Source organism: Microcebus murinus, chromosome 27, assembly GCF_040939455.1.
Source record: "Microcebus murinus isolate Inina chromosome 27, M.murinus_Inina_mat1.0, whole genome shotgun sequence".
NCBI lineage: Eukaryota > Metazoa > Chordata > Mammalia > Primates > Cheirogaleidae > Microcebus > Microcebus murinus.
The window spans coordinates 19,211,591-19,234,222 of NC_134130.1; the positions used below are offsets into that span (position 1 = coordinate 19,211,591).

General features: G+C 38.4%; 1 protein-coding gene across 4 annotated transcripts in view; it reads left to right on the forward strand.

The window, feature by feature from the left end:
- The first annotated feature begins 1,334 nt into the window (after positions 1 to 1,334).
- The window catches only part of CENPE (centromere protein E), an 80,832-nt gene continuing 59,534 nt past the window's right edge, over positions 1,335 to 22,632 (forward strand). For all 4 annotated transcript variants that reach the window (XM_012778994.3, XM_075998323.1, XM_075998321.1 and 1 more), the window contains exons 1-13: positions 1,335 to 1,468; positions 4,253 to 4,344; positions 7,040 to 7,129; positions 7,252 to 7,370; positions 8,049 to 8,168; positions 8,560 to 8,641; positions 8,802 to 8,869; positions 9,047 to 9,112; positions 13,287 to 13,338; positions 15,872 to 15,959; positions 16,248 to 16,377; positions 17,471 to 17,590; positions 18,747 to 18,905. In XM_012778994.3, coding sequence (XP_012634448.2) covers positions 1,413 to 1,468; positions 4,253 to 4,344; positions 7,040 to 7,129; positions 7,252 to 7,370; positions 8,049 to 8,168; positions 8,560 to 8,641; positions 8,802 to 8,869; positions 9,047 to 9,112; positions 13,287 to 13,338; positions 15,872 to 15,959; positions 16,248 to 16,377; positions 17,471 to 17,590; positions 18,747 to 18,905 — 1,242 coding nt within the window. In that variant the 5' untranslated portion in view covers positions 1,335 to 1,412. The remainder of the gene's footprint in view (positions 1,469 to 4,252; positions 4,345 to 7,039; positions 7,130 to 7,251; positions 7,371 to 8,048; positions 8,169 to 8,559; positions 8,642 to 8,801; positions 8,870 to 9,046; positions 9,113 to 13,286; positions 13,339 to 15,871; positions 15,960 to 16,247; positions 16,378 to 17,470; positions 17,591 to 18,746; positions 18,906 to 22,632) is intronic.

Sequence of the window (22,632 nt, forward strand, 5' to 3'; positions counted from 1 at the left end):
AAGTAAACCTTATTTTATTTAATAGTAAAATTAAGTAAATACTACATAACAGTGGTCCCAAAAATCAAGAATAGTGATGCTGGCAATTTGATATGCCAATGAGAAACTATAAACTACTTCTTTTTTTTTTTTTTTTTTTTTTTGAGACAGAGTCTCGCTTTGTTGCCCAGGCTAGAGTGAGTGCCGTGGCGTCAGCCTAGCTCACAGCAACCTCAAACTCCTGGGCTCAAGTGATCCTTCTGCCTCAGCCTCCCGGGTAGCTGGGACTACAGGCATGTGCCACCATGCCCGGCTAATTTTATATATATATATATCAGTTGGCCAATTAATTTCTTTCTATTTATAGTAGAGACGGGGTCTCGCTCTTGCTCAGGCTGGTTTCGAACTCCTGACCTTGAGCAATCCGCCCGCCTCGGCCTCCCAAGAGCTAGGATAACAGGCGTGAGCCACAGCGCCCGGCCTAAACTACTTCTTTTAAGTGGAAAAATGAAAGTTCTATACTTAATAAGGAAAGAAAAAAATCATATGCTGAGGTTGCTAAGATCTACGTTAAGAAAAAGTCTTCCTCAGTAAAATTGTGTCGAAGGAAAAAGAAATTCTTGTATGGCATATTGAGGATTCAGTACTATCTGTGGTTTCAAGCATCCTCTAGGGAGCTTGGAATGTATTCCCCTCAAATTGGGGAAGGGGGAAATACTGTACTTCAGACAAAGGAAAACCAAGCACTATTTGGGGTAAAGAATTACTGTATTTAGAATAGCCTTCTCTTTCAGCTAATGAAAGTATCAACACATTAAATGAACTTTTCCAGTCCTCAGTAGTTCTTTCCCCTAAGCCAGCCTCTTAGACACTCACAGCCTATGGAAACAAGCCTTAAAGAAACAAAAGAAAAACACCTAAACTCAAAGAGTTTCTCAGGAGCACAAGGAGCTTCTTACCTTTCTAGTCCGGCCAGTGAGTTTCAACTTTTGTCCTTTGAGGGTTTTCTTTTCTTTTTTTTTTAACTGTTAGTGTGGTTTAAAAAAAAATCGTAAATTCTCTTTTAGTGAAAAAGTATATATCCCTGCCTTGTGTCTTCTACAGATTGCAAAGTCTTTAAGGGTGGGGGTGGAGGACGGTGTTCGGGGGCTTTTAGCAAACAGCAGCGTCCTGCTACTCCCGAGACAGCCACTCTCTGTCACTCCCACCCGTCCGTGGACACACTCCGGGCGCGCCCCTCCCACTCTCCACCAGACCGCCCGTCGCGCTCCCCCGCACCGCGCCGCAGTGGACTAGCCCATGACGTCACGAGACCGCGGCCCAATGAGAGGCGGCGTTTGGGAAATTTTAAACTTAAAGGCGGGGTGGCCCTTGCGCCCAGAAGCGCCCGCGGCGGAGCGTCTCGGCCATTTTCCCGGGCCCTGCCTGAGAGGATGGCGGAGGAAGGCGCCGTGGCGGTCTGCGTGCGAGTCCGGCCGCTCAGCAGCAGGTAGGGGGGCCGTACCGCGGCCAGGTGCGCTCGGCTGCCGGCAGCGCGGGCCCGAGCGGGAGGTGCGAGTCCGCCGGCCTCTCCCAGAGCTGTTCGCGGGCACTGCCTGGCAACTCGGTGCTTACCCGCGCTGGGCCGGGCTTTCCTTGTCTGTGAAGTGACAGGGCAGGGTCCGAGGTCTGGAAGGTACCTTCCAGCTGCGAGATTCACTGAAATCTAGTGCAGGCTCGCTGACGTGGAAGACCTTCGCCCCTGCGCCGCGCTGTTCTTCCCGCTTCTGAGCCACGCCCTAGAGAAGTCGTGTGGGAGAGTCTTCTGTCGTCCTCTCAGTCACTTTACGCCTCCTTGGCTGTCTCCGCACTCCCGAGGGCAAGGACTAGTCTGTCTTGTCGCGCTGTATTCAGTAGGCACCGAGGGCAAGGACTAGTCTGTCCTGTCGCGCTGTATTCAGTAGGCACTCAAGACTGCATCCACTGGTTCATTCTGCAAGTATTTACCTATAGTTAGTACACCGTTACAGCGCTAAACAGACGCCACCATCCTTGCCCTGTGGATCTCCCATTCTAGTGGAGAGATACCGGGGGTTCTTGACGCCCCGATATAACCGGGCCCACAGGCAGTGTGCTTTGCAAGAAATGGGAGAGACAAAGATACAGATACAAAAAGTAAGGTGAAAGGGTGTGGTGAAGTCAGGAGACCACCAGCATTCCAGTGAGCCAGGTGGTACTGACTGGAGTCCACCACCTGTTTTTATTCTCTTTTTCATGCTGTACATTACAACGATTTCACTTGAAAAGGTCGTGAGTTACAATGTGTAGAAGTTTAAGGCTCCCCAAAAAGTCACAAGATGCCTTAGCTAATTACTCTTTTATCTGTAGCAGGAGGAACACATAACTCATTATTAAGCACAACTACACCTTAAAGTATGTATAGATAGTATCTCTGAACTCAGCAGCTATGGTCCATTGGAATATGGAACAAAAATATTAGTACTTCTTACTGTCAGGTTAGCTTCCCATTAACTGAGGCATTTTACAGCTGTGGAAAGCTTTCATGTCAGGCGGCTCCGGCTTTTTATGCATGAGGCCCCTTAGGCTTTAAGGTGGGAGTCTGCTTTGCTGTACTCCCAGATCACTGGAATGTCCCCCAACTAGGCAGTTAACTTCTGTCCTTAACTCTGGTTCCTGCTCAGGAAGCATTCCTTTGTCTCCTCTCTCCCACAGCCTCAGAAACGGGGATCAGTGGTCTTATCTCCATCAGAGAGACAAAAAATAAAGTTAAAAATATAAAATGTTAAGTGGTGATATGTAAGTAATACATGCTATAGAGAAAAAAACAGCAAGGGGAATAAATGAAGCCAGTTTGTTTCGCTAGCCTCTGGTTCTCAACCCTGAATGCTAACATTTTCTGTTTGAGAAATTTTTATTGAAAACGTTTAATAACACAGAATATCAAGGTCTGGGATTTCCTGTTTTTAAGGAGCTCCTTATCTAATACTTTAGAAGACATCAACATAAAGAAGCCATTACAGGGCTGGGCGTGGTGGCTCACGCCTGTAATCCTAGCACTTTGGGAGGCCGAGATGGGCGGATTGCTCAAGGTCAGGAGTTCGAAACCAGCCTGAGTGAGACCCCGTCCCTACCAAAAATAGAAAGAAATTAATTGACCAACTAAAAATATATATACAAAAAATTAGCCGGGCATGGTGGTGCATGCCTGTAGTCCCAGCTACTCGGGAGGCTGAGGCAGTAGGATCGCTGAGCCCCAGAGATTGAGGTTGCTGTGAGCCAGGCTGACGCCACGGCACTCACTCTAGCCTGGGCAACAAAGTAAGACTCTGTCTCAAAAAAAAAAAAAAAAAAAAGAAGCCATTACAATAGGTTGTGACAAGTGTTATGATTATAGGCAGGTGGAGAAGGTTTGCTAATATGATTAGTCCATAAGAGAGATGACAGTTTGGGGGCCTGGGCTGGTGTCCGGAAAGTCCCAGTAATTTTCACAAGTGAAAGAATAGGTAAGTTACTTAATGGAAAGGAAGGTCAGAATGTTCTAGGCCCAAAGAGGTTAAATCTGTCATTTTGAGAAGACCTTCAAATAGAACTTACGGTTCATGTAGAAATTTAGAGGATGATGAGGTTGGAAAGAAAAATGACATAATCCAGGTCTCATGTGCTATGCTAAGGAGTTCATAAGTTTCCAGAAGGTTTTCAAGAGTTTTAAGCAAGAAGGACATAATCATTTGCATTTTTAACCTATCCCCTCAGCTGCCAGTGTTGGGTGAAAGGGTGAGTGAATGGTTTCACAAGGTAACTCCAGTGACAGGGCAGGAGGCACTGAAACCCCATTTAAGAGAGTTTAATCCTCAAAGCTGGATTTTCTGTCTTTCTCTTATATGTGATATTTATTATTGTCTTTTGAAATATTCTTCTTCTGGGCATGGTGATTTATCACCCGGAGTTCAAGACCAGACTAGGCAATATATGAATTCCCCCCCCCCACTCCACACACCCCCTACAAAAAAATACAAAAATTGGCCAGGCATGGTGACACAGGCCTGTAGTCTTGTCAACTTAGAATGCTGAGCCAGGAGATCGCTTGAACCTAGGAGTTTGAGGTTTAAATGAGCTGTGATTGTACCCCTATACTCTAACCCCAGCAACAGAGCAAGACCCTGTCTCAAAATGAAATAAAATATTCTTCAGAAGATGAAATCTTAAATTATCCTTCCTATAACAAAACTTTTATGACCAATTATGCTAAAATGCAGTATTATTATGTTTTTAGAGAAGAAGCACTTGGAGAAACTGCCCAAGTTTACTGGAAAACTGACAGTAATGCCATTTATCAAGTTGATGGCAGTAAATCCTTCAATTTTGGTAAGATATAATAGCATCAAAAATTAACTTGTTATCCTTTTGCTATTAAGAGTACTGAAGGCTTATCAGTAATACTAGATTTATTACTAAAGATCAAACTAAGCCTTTTATAAACTGCTTCATTGGAAACAAAACATTGTTTTGCCTTCAGGTATGATAAGTGAGATAATAAATTGATAATTAAAGCATAGTTATAATCACAGTTATATAATTTGCATTCAGACAGATCGCAGAACCCCATGTGCAACCACTATGGCCTATTGCCTTATAAAAAGACATAGGGGCCGGGCGCGGTGGCTCACGCCTGTAATCCTAGCTCTCTGGGAGGCCGAGGCGGGCGGATTGCTCAAGGTCAGGAGTTCAAAACCAGCCTGAGCAAGAGCGAGACCCCGTCTCTACTATAAATAGAAAGAAATGAATTGGCCAACTGATATATATATAAAAAAAAAAAATTAGCCGGGCATGGTGGCGCATGCCTATAGTCCCAGCTACTCGGGAGGCTGAGGCAGGAGGATTGCTCGAGCCCAGGAGTGTGAGGTTGCTGTGAGCTAGGCTGACGCCACGGCACTCACTCTAGCCTGGACAACAAAGCGAGACTCTGTCTCAAAAAAAAAAAAAAAAAAGACATAGGATGGCCGGGCACGGTAGCTGACACCTGTAATCCTAGCACTCTGGGAGGCTGAGGTGGGCAGATTGCTCGAGGTCAGGAGTTCGAAACCAGCCTGAGCAAGAGCGAAATCCTGTCTCTACTATAAATAGAAAGAAAATAATTGGCCAACTAATATATATAGAAAAAATTAGCTGGGCATAGTGGCGCATGCCTGTAGTCCCAGCTACTCGGGAGGCTGAGGCAGGAGGATTGCTTGAGCCCAGGAGTTTGAGGTTGCTGTGAGCTAGGCTGACGCCATGGCACTCACTCTAGCCTGGGCAACAAAGTGAGACTCTGTCTCCAAAAAAAAAAAAAAAAAAAAAAAGAACCACATAGGATCATTAACTTGTCATATATTTTTTGTCTTTGAGGGCCAAAACATTTTACCTCAAGGAGAGGTTTTTTCAAAGGACTAAAAAGTTGAAGAAAATACTGTCTTAAATATTTTATCATCCTAGACGGTGGGGGCGGGGCCTGTCCGAGACCCAGAAGGTCACGTGAGCGTCTGAGATGCGTGGTCACTTTTCTGTCCATTCCTGGCTCCCTAGGCCCAGCAGCTTCCAGGCTAGCAGCTGGGGAGCTATGCGTGGCTGGTTTCCTGCCAGGAGCTACGCGGTTTACGAGGCTGAGCCGCATCCACAGGGCGCCGCGGCTACACGGAGAACCGTCGTGGAAAGACAGGCTTGCGCCAACAGTGGGCTCGAGCGTGGCACAGGCTCTGCGGGGAACAGTCTCTGAGGGCTGCTGCGGAGAATTGGCCCTGCGTGGCACCACAGTGTCCCGACTCTGCTGCGGAATCTGGCGCGCCCGGAGCCGGAACCGCGGGCTGCAGTCTTTATTGAGGACTTTATCTTTCTAGGCGTCTGCAGTCCAGGAGGATGGTTTGTTCCTTAGGGAACTTCCCCAGACACACATCCACTCCTGAGTGGAAAACACAGCGTAAGCCCTGAAGTTCCTTGAATCCTCTGCAGCAGAGTCTTGCTATCTCCACCAATCATTACTCAATGTTAACTAAAACCCTGCCTTGAAAAAGCTGCCTTAAATCACACTTGCAGTTCTCAGTAAAGCTGACCTTGCCTTCCTGCTCCCTGCCATTGCCAAAACTTTGCTAGGTCCTGTGTCCCTTAGTGCAACCAGCAGTAAACTCAGCCTTGTGTTATCAATAGGTGGTATTGATAATGTTTGGGGAGTTTAAGGACCAATACAAATTAAAAATAAGAGGTTTAATTCTTTCTATTTAATATAAGAGATTTTTTTTCCCTTCGTTTTTCTTTGAATATTTACTTTAGAAAACTGGTAATAACTGTTAAGTACTTTCTCCTATTTGAAATGTGTATAAACCCTTTTGAAGACTAGCTAGGCCTTTTTATCCCCTTTAATACCTAGAAATGCCTTTCTCTAAGACTTGGGAGCCATCTCTTTGAAATGAAATATGAAGGTAGATAGTGCTGCTGTCTCCCAGTTTGGGTGGGAGGGCTGAAAGCCTAACTCCAGTGGGCCCCTTCCTCCAAGTTGCAAAGCCGTGCTGTCACAAAGATATGAGAAGTTTATTTTTCCTTTGGAACTGAGAATCACCCCAATTACCAGATAAAGGGAGAATGAACTCTGTATGATGAATAGAACTGACAAGTTCTCTTACTTTAGAACTAGTTATTGTTTTATCTTGAAAACGTGTATGTAATAGATTGTGTCTGCTTGACTATACAAAAGAGTGAGATTTCTGTCTTCACAGTCTCTTAGTGGATTGCCTGTGATGTCATCACATTCTTGTTTAATGCTTATTCAATTAAAAAGTGTTGTGGGGCACAGTGATGTGTGCTACTAATCCCAGCTGCTCGCTCAGGAGGCTGAGGCAGGAGGATTGTTGGAGGCTCATTCAAAAACTAGCCTGGGCGACATAGCAAGACCCCATCTCCAATAAAAACAAAACAGACCAAATATATATATATATTTTATCATCCTAGATTGACAATTGTAATTACTAGTTCGGAATGAAAACACATTGGATTTGTTTGGTTTAACTTCAAATGTGTTGTTGTTTTGTAGATCGTGTCTTTCATAGTAATGAAACTACTAAAAATGTGTATGAAGAAATAGCAGCACCAATCATCGACTCTGCCATCCAAGGCTATAATGGTTTGTATTAGCTCAGTGTTGCAGAAACATTTTAGTCTTGGGTGTCTGTGTGATAGGTATTGATAGTTTTACCCACTGCAGATTTGTTTTAATCTTTGTGTGTATATATTTTGTTTGTTCAGGGACTATATTTGCTTATGGGCAGACTGCTTCGGGAAAAACGTATACCATGATGGGATCAGAAGATTACTTAGGAGTTATACCCAGGGCAATTCATGACATTTTCCAAAAAATTAAGAAGGTAAATAACTTAGCTGAATTTCTAGTATACACTTTTAAAAGTAGAAATAACCTTAGTGTTTTTCCTGTGTAATAATAAAAGGAAGTAAATTTATAGTTATCTCTTGACTATCCATGGGGAAAGAAGAATTGCATGGCATGGCATAGATTTACTTTTATCCCCACAAACTTACTTTTTAAACCTTAAAGTTTTTTCATTCTTTTCCTTGAATCCTGCAACAGTAACACTTTCAACAAAAAAAGTTAAGGAACAGGAAAATCTTATCAGAATGGTTTGCTCCTCATTGCCTTTGTTTAACTACTAGTTAAGGAACAGTAAAAAGTGGGTATAGGTAAAGGAGAAGGGAAGTAGAATGTCAGAGTAGGCAACCTAATTAGTTAAGAGTTGGTTTTAAATTAGCATTTTCATTAAAATAACATGTAATGGTAGATTTTTATTTTGAGCCTGGAGAGTTGGAATGAGTGCTCTCCTCTTCTAATGTTATGATACTTGGCTTTTCATTGTTTCTGAAATAATGCTTTTATATTTTTGTGTTTATTATTGTCAACATAGAATCATGGGTTTTGTTTTACAAACATAACTTCTTTCTTTACCTCTTTGATATAAGCACATAAGTATACAATACCAGATTTTCATAATTGGATGCTCACTGATGTTTTTACATATTTTTTCTTCCAGTTTCCTGATAGGGAATTTCTCTTGCGTGTGTCTTACATGGAGATATACAATGAAACCATTACAGATTTACTCTGTGGCACTCAAAAAATGAAACCTTTAATAATTCGAGAAGATGTCAATGTGAGTAACAGACAGTATTATCAACTTACTTATTGGGATTATTGTTCTTGAATATTTGCCGTTAATTTTTAAAGTGCTCTTTCTGTGGTTTTCTTTCTTTTTTGAAATGTTTATAGATATTCATTTTTTACAATAATATGTATAGTTTTTAAATACTGATATTTTAAAGCTCTACTATTTTGGCTTAAGTGCCATCAAGTTAAAATTTAGTGTGCTTGGGTATAGGAAATAAATTGTATTCATGGAGTTGCTTGTTATATTGTTATAGAATAATTATTCCATTTTCCACCTTTAAATTCCACAAATGAACTCTGTAATAGTTTGTATCTTTTTGAAAAGCAGGCTTTTAAGTGACTGCTATTACTTTAATCTTTTGACAAACTTGTTTCAGAGGAATGTGTATGTTGCTGATCTCACAGAAGAAGTGGTTTATACATCAGAAATGGCTTTGAAATGGATCACAAAGGGAGAAAGTAAGACTTTCTGCTATATTTCTTTAAAACCCTTATAAAAGCTATTTTTTCAATCAAGTGTGTTCTGGCTTCAAATCATACTTTATTAAGTTAAAATAAAAATTAATATTTTTGTTGGATATTGATATATGTGCAGCTGAAATATAACTCATTTTTACAGAGAACAGACATTATGGAAAAACAAAAATGAATCAGAGAAGCAGTCGTTCTCATACAATTTTTAGGATGGTAGGTAATATTCTCTCTCTCTATCTTTCTCTCTTTTTTACAACATCTGATGGTAGGGTTTTATTTCGAGCCTAGAAAGTTGGACTGGATGCACTCCTCTTCTTATTTTCTGGTACTTTCTTTTTCATTCCATGTAAGAATGCACTAATTTTTGTACAAGTTGCCTTTTTTATCTAGATTTTGGAAAGCAGAGAGAAGGGTGAGCCTTCTAATTGTGAAGGATCTGTGAAGGTGTCCCATTTGGTGAGTATAAATGAGCCACGATAATGTGCTGTATGTGCCGAAACAAAAGTTAATTTAGTTGCTGGGTATTTGGTTTAAGATGAACTGTTGACTAAATAGGGGGGAGGGACTAGAAATTGGCAGTTTCATCTTGTCAGTAGCATCAAATTACTAGCTGAAATGTTGTAGGAAAAATTCAGAGGGTCTTTCTTCCTGTTATGTCATGGCTGTCATCTCCTAAAAGTTAGATGTAAGAACTATAGGAGTTGAAGCTTTCTCTAACCACTAATGAAGTAGGTTTTTTTCTGTATACATTTAAGAGTTTAAGTACTCTTAGAATCTGGGTTGTTTTTCTTTTTTTTAAAATCTCAGCCAATATCATTTAGACTTGTTTGATTAACAAAAATCTAGGTGAGATGGTTAAAAAACACATTATTGAAGGCTTTTCTTAAGTACAATAAGAAAATATATTTTGTATTACAAACATAGTGTTTTAGGCTATAAATCTTTTGAAGAGGAAGAGTGATACTGCATTCATCTTTGTATTTTTGTAGCCCCAACACATTCTATATTGCATAGTTTATGTTCAATATGTGTTTGTTGAATAAGTGAATATAAGCATTATGCAAACATTCCTTTTTTCCAGATAAGTAAACTTCTTATTTTCTTCTTGCTGCATAATACTACTTACTGTCTTTCTTACTCCTTTCCTCTTCTTTACCTTTATTGCTTTATTCTCTGTCTTCAGGGCCTCAAATCTTTAGCTTGATGTGGACATGATTCAAGATTACTCTATGTGATTTAAAAAAACTTCAGGGGAAAAAAGTAATATGTCTATTCATTTTCATATTTTATGAAATCAAATTCTTAATATCTAATCCAAACTTCACCTTAGTTATTTTGCTATAAAAGGATATAACTTATTTTAATCTTTAATTTTTATTTTAATCTTTTGATACTTAATCTTTAATCTTATTTTAATTTAACAATAACAGCAGCAAAAGAAAACCTGGCCGGGCTCAGTGGCTCATGCTGTGATCCTAACACTGGGAGGCTGAGACGGGAGAATTGCTTGAGCTCAGGAGTTTGAGACCAGCCTGAGCAAGAGCGAGACCCCATCTCTACTATAAATAGAAAGAAATTAGCCAAACAACTAAAAATAAAAGAAAAAAAAATTAGCCACGTATGGTGGTGTATGCCTGTAGTCCCAGCTACCCGGGAAGCAGGAGGATCACTTGAGCCCAGGAGTTTGAGGCTACTGTGAGCTAGGCTGACACCACTGCATTCTAGCCCAGGCAAGAGAGTTAGACTCTGTCTCAAAAAAGAAAAAAACCTAACCTCTGTTTTGTTTTCCAACCCTGGCCTTTGATATTTCACTATAATTTAACGTTTCTCTTAATAATTTAGCTTTAATAGTCTTGGCATCATCAGTGATGTATTTGTGATTTTCCTCAGATTCCTTGATGCTCTGTCATTTATGGTCCAGGTGGTCTGACCCTCCAGGCTACCCAATGACTGTAAGAATCTTCTTGGAAAGAAGTCTTCCCCGAAGAGTCGCCTTCTGGCTTTTTGGAGGCGGAGCTTTATTCTATCTAGATTTTAAGGTTGTCTCTTGGCGTTGGTAGGATAATAATATTCAGTTTCTCTTGGCTCTGTTCCTTCTCTGTTTTCTGCTGTGGCTTCTTTTTTCCTACCCTACTAACAAAAACTCAGAGGTGTTCTATGGCCTTTCTTACTTGAAGTTCGTGCCCTTGGACATTCTATCATTTCTGTATTGATTACTGCCAAATATATATTTGATAGTCTCTAAGTCCTAATTCATATCTTCCTAAAGATTGTTATAATTGTGTCCCGCTGTTATCTCAAACTTCAATATACCTAAAACCAAATTAATTTCTTCCTACCATAATGAATATTCTTTTCTTCTGATAAAACAAGCATTATCTCAGTTACCTAGGCTGGAAACCTGAGTCAATTTTGACTCATCTTTTTCTGCCTTTCTCTTTGTTCACTTGCCTCATTTCTTACTGATTCTACCTTTGAATATTCCTGTGGGTATTGTACTCATTTAGGTTCTCCTGTCTTTTGAATTACTACATCAGTCTCCATCACTCTGGTCTTCCTTTCTTCGATTCATCATACAGATTTCTAACATACTCGCAACTGCTTTGGTATGTTGTTTGTCTTCCTTGAACAAGATCTAGCCACTCTTCATAAGTTTTATTTCCTTCTATTGCACAGGAGCCCATCTCTCATAGACTGGGCCTCTTAGTGTCTTTGAACATGAAAGCTGGTTGCCATCTATGCCTTCCTCCTACTGTCTTCATTACTACTTTGCCCATTTATTATGTATCTAGGTCATGGTAGTAGATACTATGCAAGAAAAATTAGACTTCTTTGAGTATTTTAGAGAAAGAAGTTATCTGAGATAGTACTATAAAACAATACCACATAAATACCTGCATACTCTTGAAAATCTCCATAGAGAGAGATAAGTTAACGTTCATTATTTTTAAGACAGAGTCTTGCTTTGTTGCCTGGGTTTTAGAGTGCAGTTGTGTCATTATAGTTCATTCCTACCTCAAATTCCTGAGCTCAACCAGTCTTCCCTCATCAACTTCCCAAGCTGGAAATACAGGCACACCACTATGCCTGGCTCATTTTTCTGTCTTTTTGTAGAGATGGGGTCCTACAACATTGCTCAGGCTGGTCTTAAACTCCTGTCCTATCCTCCCATCTCAGCCTCCCAAAGTGCTAGGATTAATTACAGGTGTGAGCCACTAAGCTCGGTCCTTAACTTTCTTTTAACACATTCGGTATACTAACTCACAGGTAGCCTCCCTAGCCCAAACCGCTGTCACTTGGATCCCTGCACCAGCCTCCTGATGAGGCTGCCTGCTGCCATTCTTGCCCTTCTTCAATCCATCCTCCACCCAGGGGCCATGGTGGATCCTTTAGGAAGTTGAATCAGGTTGAATTACTCCCTTGTGTAAAGCCCTCTAATGGCTTCCCAAAGCATTTAGAAAATTCAGAATTCTTAAGCTTGTTCACAAAGTCCTGCATAATCTGACCCCTACCTACTCATCTTACCCTATCTTTTCCTGTCTTCACTTTACCAACTGTCCCACACTGCCCATTCTTTGTTTTTGAACACACCAAGCACATTCTGCTTTGTGACCAGGTATGCTGGCTGTTCTTTCTGACTAGACTATAGTTTCCTTGATCTTTACATAACTGGCCCCCTCCTCTCTGTTACTTAGATCTTAGCTTAATGTCAGGCCTTTCCCTGCCACCCAGTCCAGCAAATCTACTCAATCCCTCCCTCTGTCCTCTTCCAACTCAATATTTATATTACCTCTGTTACACTCATCACAATACGTTTCTCATTTGTCTGTCTTTTTCTCTCTTCTCATCAGCAGTCTTTATGTAGAATGTAAGCTCCATGAGAACAGAGACCTTATTTGTTTGGCTCACTGCTGTATCCCCAGCACCTAACATACCATCTGGAGCATCATAAGCAATCACTTTTTTCAGTAATATTTGTGAAATGAAAGAGAGGTCCATGCTTTTAAAAATGCTACAGTGTAGTTAGGGACACAAATGACTGGCTCAGTAGAATAAGTGCTCTAACAATAAATCTCACCTATAAACCTATAAATATTTATTAAGAGTTCTGGATATGCAGTTGAAGGAGCAGTTCATTCAAGGTGTAGGGGAAGTAGGATAAAAAATGCAAAGCTATCTTGTGGAGGTAACATTTACACTGGTTCTTGAATAAAGAATAAGGACAGACTGGCAGTAACAAAAAGCTGCTGCTTGGAGGTACAGAAGTGTGTGTGGGGGGGTATTTGGAGGATAGGGAGTAGTTTTGCTAGAGGTAAGAATGAGGGATGGATAGATACAAAGCTAGAGCAAGGGAAGTGCCAGGTTGTAAAGAATTATTCACCATGGCAGCATTTTGGACTTTGTAAGAAACAACCTACACTGGCAGAATTATGGAGAATATATTATAAAGAAAGAAGAAAAGGTAGAGAACAATTTGACTCAGAAAAGAGAATTCCTAAACAGTGAGGTGGGAAACAAGGATACAGATGGGATATTCAGATGTGGCATTCATTTAAAATGTTCTTTTCGTAGTTTGGATTTTATTATTTCAAAATACCTTTCCTAAAGATTTATTTCATCTATCTTACAGAATTTGGTTGACCTTGCAGGCAGTGAAAGGGCTGCACAAACAGGAGCTGAAGGTAATAAAAACTCCTGAAATACATTAGTCTTTTTTTCCCAGTAGGATGCCCAGTTTAATTTGAATTTATAATAATCAAGGAATATTTTACTATATGTATTTCTCAAATATTGCATTATGGAAATACCAAAGTGTATTTAAGGTAATGAAAAATAACAAATGTACTGAAAGACTATGAAATACTGCATGAGACATACTTAACACTAAAAAATTATTCATTATTTACCTGAAATTCAAGTTTAACTGGGCATCCTTTATTTTAATTTGTTAAGTCTAATCCAATCAAAGAAATAAATTAGTTGTAATGTTTTCCTGTTCTTTTATTAGATAAAAAGTACCACCAGACATTTTTAGAAACTGATAAAATAATAATAGTAATCATTTTCTGATAAAAAGTCTTTAAGATAAAAATCAGCATCTGATCAGCATACAGTAAGATGGGTTTTTTTTAAAAAAATTGGCATTTGTATCTGGCTGATTATTTGCTTTGGGCTACCATAGCATCAATTAAAAAGCTAAAATTGTGCAATTATTAACATAGTTTGAAAGCCCATGAGAGTATCATGAAAATCATCTAAAGTTTGAAAATTAATAAGGAAATAAGAAAGTGAGGTACAAAATTATTATTCAAATATTAATAACTCATAATATACATAAAAACCAGTTATAATATTTAGCAGACAAAAAGACTCCATTTACAATAATGATTCAAAAGATGTGATACCCAGGAAGAAACTCAACAAAGTTTGCACAAGGCTGATACAAAGAGCACCTTAAATTAGACATGAAGGATGCAAACAAATACTTGGTAAAATGGAAAAGCATACTTAGATGGGAAGATTCAAAATCATAAAGATGTCAGGCCTCTTTATGTTAATGTCTAGATTTATCATAATCCTAATAAAGGTAAAATAGTACATTTTTGTGTTATTTAGATAAGGTGATTTTAAAATTTTTATGAAAAACAAAAAGATAGGACTAGCCAGGAAAATTCTGAAAGTGGAATTTAGCCCTAAAAAATAGTAAAATATATATATAATATATATTTATTTAAAATATGTATGATACTATAGTAATTAAAACAGTGAATTGTCAGCCCAGTGGAAGAGAATAGAAAGTCCAACAAGAGTTCCAAATACATACAGAACTTAGAATATGATAAAGATGATCTTTCAATTTCTGAGGAAAAGACAGCTTATACATGAGTTGATAGCCATTTGAAAATAAAAAAGGTTGGATTCATATATCATACCATACACCAAAGAATGCATTATAAATGACTCAAAGAAATCAGTGTCAAAACAGAATCACAAAAATTATTGGAAGTCAATTTACCATGGGAAAGACCTATTCTAACTATGACACAAAGTACACAACCTTAAAAGAAAGGCTTAAGAGAAACCAATGGAAAACTTAGCAAAGAATATGAATTAATGCTTCATAATGCTTAAATGGGTTTAGCTCATGACTACACTCATGCTATATGCCATGAGAAAAGCTGCTGATCCAAGAAGGATGAGATTTGTGCAGCAGAGCTAAGCTCATTAGTAGAGCCACTCAACTTAGCCTGGCCTACATCCACCAAACCAGTCTAACCTCAGACCTGTGAATAAGAAAAAAATGTTTGTTTTAGCTGATTTGTTAAGTACCATTATTACTGATTTGTTAAGTACCAATAATACCAATACTACTTAATAGCTAACTAATGAACCTGTGAAATGAAATAACATCTATTCAAAATAATTTGTTCCAGGTAAGTTTTGCATAAGCACTGGATTAGAAACCTACATGTCCATTAACAGGGGGTGGTGTAAATAAATTTTGGTACATTTATACAATGGAATTCTGTGCTATAAAAGAATGAAAAAGACAAGTGTTTACTGATATGGAAGATTTTCAAGATACGTAACCAAATGAAGAAAAGCAAAGTACAAAATAGTATGTATAGACTGAATATTTGTATAAATAAGGAAGGGAGCAAATGAATATATGGGCTTGTATTTTTAAAAATATCTGGAAGAATAAACATAATAATGACTGGTTTCTGGAGGGACAGGCACTGGTTGAATGGGGGATAAAAGTAGAAGGGAGCTTTTTCAGAGTGTGCTTTTTTTTTCTTTATGAACCATGTAGGCACGTTAATAATTAAAAAGTAAGAAATTAGAGACTAATTTTATTGTAGGTCCTTGGTTGCCTTTATTTAGAGGTTAAAAAAATGGATCTGAACTGAAGTATTAGAGGAGCTCTTTTAGGAAACAGGCTTTTTAATCCGTCATTCTTTTCTCCCTTTTCATCTTTTTCTTTTTACTGTTTTTCTCAGGTGATAACCTTTTTGATTCACTTAATAGCTGGTAGCAAAAGGAAGAGAGCTCCTTCTACTGGTGATATTAAAGGTGGACTCAAGTCTAATACTAAGCATAAACTTTAGCATCTGATCCTTTAATTTATAGTTTATTTTATAAACTACTGATGAATAAGTTTATCATTTAGAAAAGGAGACAAGTTTAGTTTTCATATTTGTGTGACAAATTCAGGTGTGCGACTCAAGGAAGGCTGTAATATAAATCGAAGCTTATTTATTTTGGGACAAGTGATCAAGAAACTTAGTGATGGACAAATTGGGTAAGTTTATGCCATTGCACACTTTCCAAATAGTGCTTACGTTTTTCACTACGTTGAAATTTGTGATATTTTGGTGACTCAAGTAAGTGTACTGATTTCTTCCATATATTTAAAAGTTTTTGTGCTTTCTATTTTAAATATTTATAAGTTGTTAGTTTTAATCTGCCTCATATAGCCTATAAAGAATTAATTTTTAAAACTGGCTGATTTAATTATTCTACATTAAAAACCATCTTCTTTTGTTATATAAAAATTCTTAATCTTCTTCCCAAACTTATTTTTCCTAAGCGGTTTCATAAATTATCGAGATAGCAAATTAACACGAATTCTCCAGAATTCCTTGGGAGGAAATGCAAAAACACGTATTATCTGCACAATTACTCCAGTGTCTTTGGATGAAACCCTTACAACTCTCCAGGTGAGTTCGATTTTTATCTCAACTTAATATGGAAGAAGATCAACCTTAAGAAGGAAAAAATTACCTACTAAACTTAAGCATAGGTTTTTTAAATTGATTAATACATTTGTTATAATAAAATTGATGTGTTATCCACTAAATACCATTCCTTAATTTAATTTTCCCCAGACTTAAATCATTTTTTCTCACCTCCACTATTTTTGCCACATCTAGCACTATTATACTGAAATTGACTTGAAATTTTCCTTTAAATAACTCACTTTTATACTTAATGTATGATAAAAGGAAACTTTTATATCAGTCCTATCAATGAGAAACTATTATTACTTGCCGCAGATAGAAGGTAACCAAAAAATTATATGTGTATAACAAAATAATTCTCAAATTCCTGCCACCTAACTGTTTCCTTTCTTTGCTCTGAGCCAACGGCCTTCATTTACTGTTTTAGGAAATGAAGGAAAAATGAGAAATGTTAGTAGACTAGCTTTCTCAAAGAAGGATTTGATGTTATTTAACTGTCACCTTCATGTACCCACTTAAAGTTATTTATAGTACTCATACTCTGAAAAGCATTGCTTTAGCTATTAAGCACTGGACCAAAGTAATGTCAGGGATACAGAGATAGAAACTGGGGTCCCTGGCTTAACAGAATTTATGAATCCTGTGACAAGGCAGATAACACTTGTCTTGTAACGTGATTGCCTTGAATTAAGTTACGTAAGTAATAATAAATAGGATAGAGTTTAAAGGAAAGAGAGACTTTTGGCTGGAAGCAAAACTTCAGAGTAAAGGGAGCATTTGTGCTAGACCTTGAAGGATCAATGGGATTCCAGTAAGCTGTTGTCTGTAGGTTTTCTATTACTATCTGTCTTCAAAATATCTTTTTTTCTTCTGAAGACTATCAGCCAGGGTACATACATTATAGAGCACTGTTATAAGAACACAGAATGTTCCCTGTGTTCTAAGAGTATTAAGCTAACTAGAAAGATTGGCTTCCTCTCTTTTAAGAGAATTGAGTACAAGAACCTAAATATTAAGTTAGAATTTGTTGTAGTGTTGAGCACTTAGCACTATGGGTTTTTTTTTTTCCCAGTTTGCCAGCACTGCTAAATATATGAAGAACACCCCTTATGTTAATGAGGTATCAAGCGATGAAGCTCTCCTGAAAAGATATAGAAAAGAAATAATGGATCTTAAAAAACAATTAGAGGAGGTATGTATGAACCACTTATTTCAGTAAAGAGCAAAAGCTGATTACAATGGTGATCTGCCCAAATGCTCAGAGATTCCATCTGAGTTGCTACAATTTAAGTTTAAAACAGTTTTTAGCCTAGAATAAATTAATTCATAAAAATCTTAGTTTAATTTACTATAAACTATAAGATTTGGGGTTTTTAAAAATTATTTTAGATTTTCATTTTCAAAAGACAAAATCTGAGATTATGAAATGGGCCAGGTACAGATATTTTAAAATTTTTGCAAGTATGTATGAATTACATTAAAAAGAGAGGCCATGTATAGTTTTTAAAACTACTTCCTAAATTTTCATGTATTCCTGAGTTCCTCCGCTACCCCTAAGATAGCGATCTAATAAGCCTAATAACCTATTATTTTAGTTTGTTTTAACCATCAATGTCCCTTATTTTATAAAAATTTTACATGTTAGAGATCTTTTTTAAAACGAGCTAAAATATCAGGTGGTAATCTTAAGAGAACATCTTACTTTACTGTCGGTATTCAAGTCTGTTTTATGACTTATACCTATTATTCATACATTAATATTCTATTAATTCTTGGCAATTAATAGAATTGTTATAACAGCATTGTTATCTTTTTTTTTTGAGACAGTCTCACTCTGTTGCCTGGGTTAGAGTGCCATGGCGTCACCCTAGCTCACAGCAACCTCAAACTCCTGGGCTCAGGTGGTCCTCCTGCCTGAGTCTCCCAAGTAGCTGAAACTACAGGCATATGCCACCATGCCCAGCTAATTTTTTCTATTTTTTAGTAGAGATGGGGTCTCACTCTTACTGAGGCTGGTCTCTAACTCCTGAGCTCAAACGATCCGCCTGCCTCAGCATCCCAGAGTGCTAGGATTACAGGTGTTAGCCACCGTACCCAGCCCAGCATTATTATCTTATACATGGCATATGGAATAGTAAAAAGAAATGTATATTTTACTTTATTGCAAGTTTGAGAAATGATTGATTATGATAATTGCACTTTGGTTTTCTGCAGTTAGGCCATATGTTATTTCAGTAAAATTAAAATTCTCATAGTGAGAATTTAAATTCACATAGAAATTTAATATTCTGTTCTTTTAAGCTACTTTCAAGGTTTTAAAATCAAACTACATTTATTATGTCATATAGGTTTCTTCAGAGACTCGTGCCCAGGCAATGGAAAAAGACCAGTTAGCCCAACTTTTAGAAGAAAAAGATTTGCTTCAAAAAGTACAGAATGAGAAAATTGAAAACTTAACACGAATGCTGGTAACCTCTTCTTCCCTCACATCACAACAGGAATTAAAGGTAAAATTTAAAAGAGGACTGCTTAAACTTGGGATTAAAGAATAGAATTGATATTTCTATATGCTATGAATATAGTTAAGCACTTATCTTCTCATACAACATATTCAAGAAACCCAGAACATTTTGTGTTTGCCTACACATAAACTACACCTAATTGAAAAATTGACTGAAAATCCCTGATTCTGACACGTAGAGAATTCTAATTCAGGAAACCAGGAATATAGTTAAAGAATCTATTTGCAATATGCTTCTTTTTTTTTTTTTCTTTTCTTTTCCTTTTGTTTTTTGGGGTTTTTTTTTTTTGAGACAGAGTCTCACTCTGTTGCCCAGGCTAGAGTGAGTGCCGTGGCATCAGCCGAGCTTACAGCAACCTCAAACTCCTGGGCTCAAGCGATCCTTCTGCCTCAGCCTCCCAAGTAGCTGGGACTACAGGCATGTACCACCATGCCCGGCTAATTTTTTGTATATATATTTTTAGTTGGTTGATTAATTTCTTTCTAATTTTAGTAGAGACAGGTCTCGCTCTTGCTCAGGCTGGTTTCGAACTCCTGACCTTGAGCGATTTGCCCGCCTCGGCCTACCAGAGTGCTAGGATTACAGGCGTGAGCCACTGTGCCCAGCCTGCAATATGCTTCTAAATAAAGTCTAATACAACTGATTGGGTGATTGGAAACCACAGGTTTCCAGGGTATGTGGAAATATTTTCTATTTAAAAACAGAAATGTTAATCTCAGGAAAATTGATCGATAATATAAATCAATGTAGTGATCAAAATTCTGGCTTCCAGTTTGCATGCATTTTGTTATTAATAGGGTGGCGGTTTATTCATCTAATAGAAATATTTTGGGATATGAGAGTTGTCATGGTTAAGAGAATGGCCTCTGCAGCTGGATTGCCTAGATTTGAATCCTGGTTTTGTTAATTTATAACTCTTGACTTTGGACAATTTCTTCAGTTCACTTTGCTGCTGTTGCTTTATCTGTGTGATAGCTTCATACCTACCTCATAGGGTTGTTGTGAGAATAAAATGAGATAATATATAGAGTATGCACAACAGAACGCTTTCCACATAGCAAATTCTCAATAAATGTATGCTGTTAATATTGTGAATAGGCACATGTACAAACCGCCATGCTAGGTATGCAGAAGACACTCAAGAACTGTGGGTTGACTGAGTGATGAGTAGGAAATAGCCCAATGGATGGCCTAAGGAAGAATGTTCCAGAAGGAGACCTATATGTACAAAAGTTTGGAGTTGTGAAGCAGCATGATATGTATTCCTTGGCCTGAAGATTTTCTGGTGGCAAGGGCATTTTAAACCACTTTGAGGGATTTAAATGTGACATTATGCTAGGGACAAAGAAAAGCCATATATGTGACATCAGAATTGTGGTTTAGAAAGATGTGGATGCTGTGCTCGTCAGATTGGCTGGGCCTCCACAAGAATTTTGGCTCTGGAAAAGGAACGAATTGGATAAATTGGAGACCTATTTAGGAGGCAAACTTACAGGACTTTGTGATTGGAATTTGGGGGCAGGGAAAGGGAGATGTCCAAAATGACATGCAAGTATTGCCTGCCTTCCTGGGTAGCAGGTAGCAGGATTCACTGAGTTAAGGGACACTGAATGAAGAGCAATGGAGATGCTGAAGCTTTTATTTGGTACTTCAGTTTGAGATGTCAGGCAGTCGAAATGCACATATATGAAAATAAGGTAGAAGAGCTAAGAACGGTTAAGTCCTGGGAATGAATGAGCTTGTTCCTGTGAGCATGTTGAGAATGAAAATAACAGAAGGCCAAGGGCAAAATCTCAAGAAATAACTTTTCAGATAGAGGCGGAAAAAGAATCCATAAAGGAACCTAGGTTTAGCTCTAGAATTAGGAATGAAACCAGGTGAATATGGTAACTAAGGGAAGAGAATTTTTCAGGCAGCTTGTGGTCAGTGGTGTCACATTCTGCCAAGGAGTTAAATAAGCTAAAGATGGGCAAAAATTCTTTATGTTTAGAAACAAGGAGCTCCTTTGCAAAAGTAATTTGAGTTATGTGGTGGGGGTGAAAGCTACCTTACACCATGTTGAGATGGCCCATAGTGATGGGGTCTCGAATATATTAGAAGGAATTGGCCTTAGATAGGAGGAGAAACACCTCTTGAATTGTAACAAACACGGAGGAAAGGATAGGCCTCAGTGCAGGAAGTACTTCTATAAATTTAAGCTTACATTTTCTTTGTGGAATAAGTTTAATTTTTCTGCGGATGTGGCAGGCGATGGTATAGTCACAAGTTTGCAGAGATTCTAAGGGTTTGAAATAGTCTAGCCTTTGTAGGTAATGGAAAAGAAAGCTGACAAGGGGAAGAGGAGTCCTGCCATGTACCATTAAGGACCTTATTAATGTTGGCAGCCAGTCTTCTGGCTTTGTGGCTCTGGCAGTACTCAGGACACTGATAAAGGCTCAGAACGCCATGTATTCATCTGGGTATATGTCGTGTGGTATAGGTGTAAGGCATACAAAATGGAGCAAATAATTTGAGGATATTGCCTTCAAATGTCAAACATGATTAAAATAATGATAGGGAATCTAAGATGATGAGATGAGAAGTAAGAGGGATCTGGCAAAAAGAAAGTCATATAACAAGGTAGTAGAATTCCTGGTGAGCTAAATATCTGTAATGGGATTAACCAAATAAATGAGTGGGAAGGATAGCGACTGGAGTAAGAGCAGAAGGTCCAAGATTTAGGTTTATGATTTTCAGATAATGACAAGGTCCAAGTGTGGCATTGGGAGCAAATAGAGTTGAGCTAAAGCTTGTTGGAGTCAAGGATGCTTATATGACTGGGCTTTTGCAGAAAGGGCTGTGGAAAATGCTGTTCATTTCAAGCAGAAGGCCAGCATGTGGAGAGGCATGAGAGCATGTAGTGTGTTCTGGAGACAACAGATAATCTGGAGAGGCAGTGTGGTAGGGTAGGCTCTGAAGTTGTAGGCATGAGCTCAGCCACCAACTGGCTGTACAACCTTAAACAACTTTTCCAAGCTTGTTGGGCCCCCAGCTCATATATTAAAAGGATCTAGCAAGAGAACGTGACTCATAGGGTTGTGGAGAAGATCATGGTAGCTAGAGCAAAATCTTACATATTTTTTAAAAACTCAACCAGAGAGGCTAGAGCATTTGTGAAGCAGAGAAGAGGGAGTCAGTGGAGATGACAGGTGGACAGATAACTGAAGGAGCAATTCTCAAGAGAGAAAGGAAGGAACAAGGTCAGGTGCATTGGTGGAGACATTTTCTTTACCAAGCAAACTGGAAGAGAGTTGGCATTGTGAAGTACTCTATGAAAGATGTATTTGCTGAGGGAAATTCAGATGGGCTACCTGTGATATTATCTGCAATTTCTTCCTTCCCAGTTATGGCTGGCTACCCAAAGGGGTCACTGTGGTGATGGCAGCAGCAGCTGACCCTCCCATACAAAACAGATTGTTCGAATGGTTGTAAGTCATCAAATTCCTTTCAAATAAGTCCCAAAGAAGCTTGTAAGTAACCCTTCAAATAAAAAATGAAATTGAAACAGTAGTTTGATCATTTTATTATACTATAGGGTTAAACACTGATTTGAAAAGTTTGAGTATGTTTTCTGATCTTGGGATGTCCTTAGGACTAGTAAGATATCAAACCAGGCTCAATAAAAATTCTACCAAGTCAGTGGTTTTCAAAACCAGAAACTAGTTACCTTGTT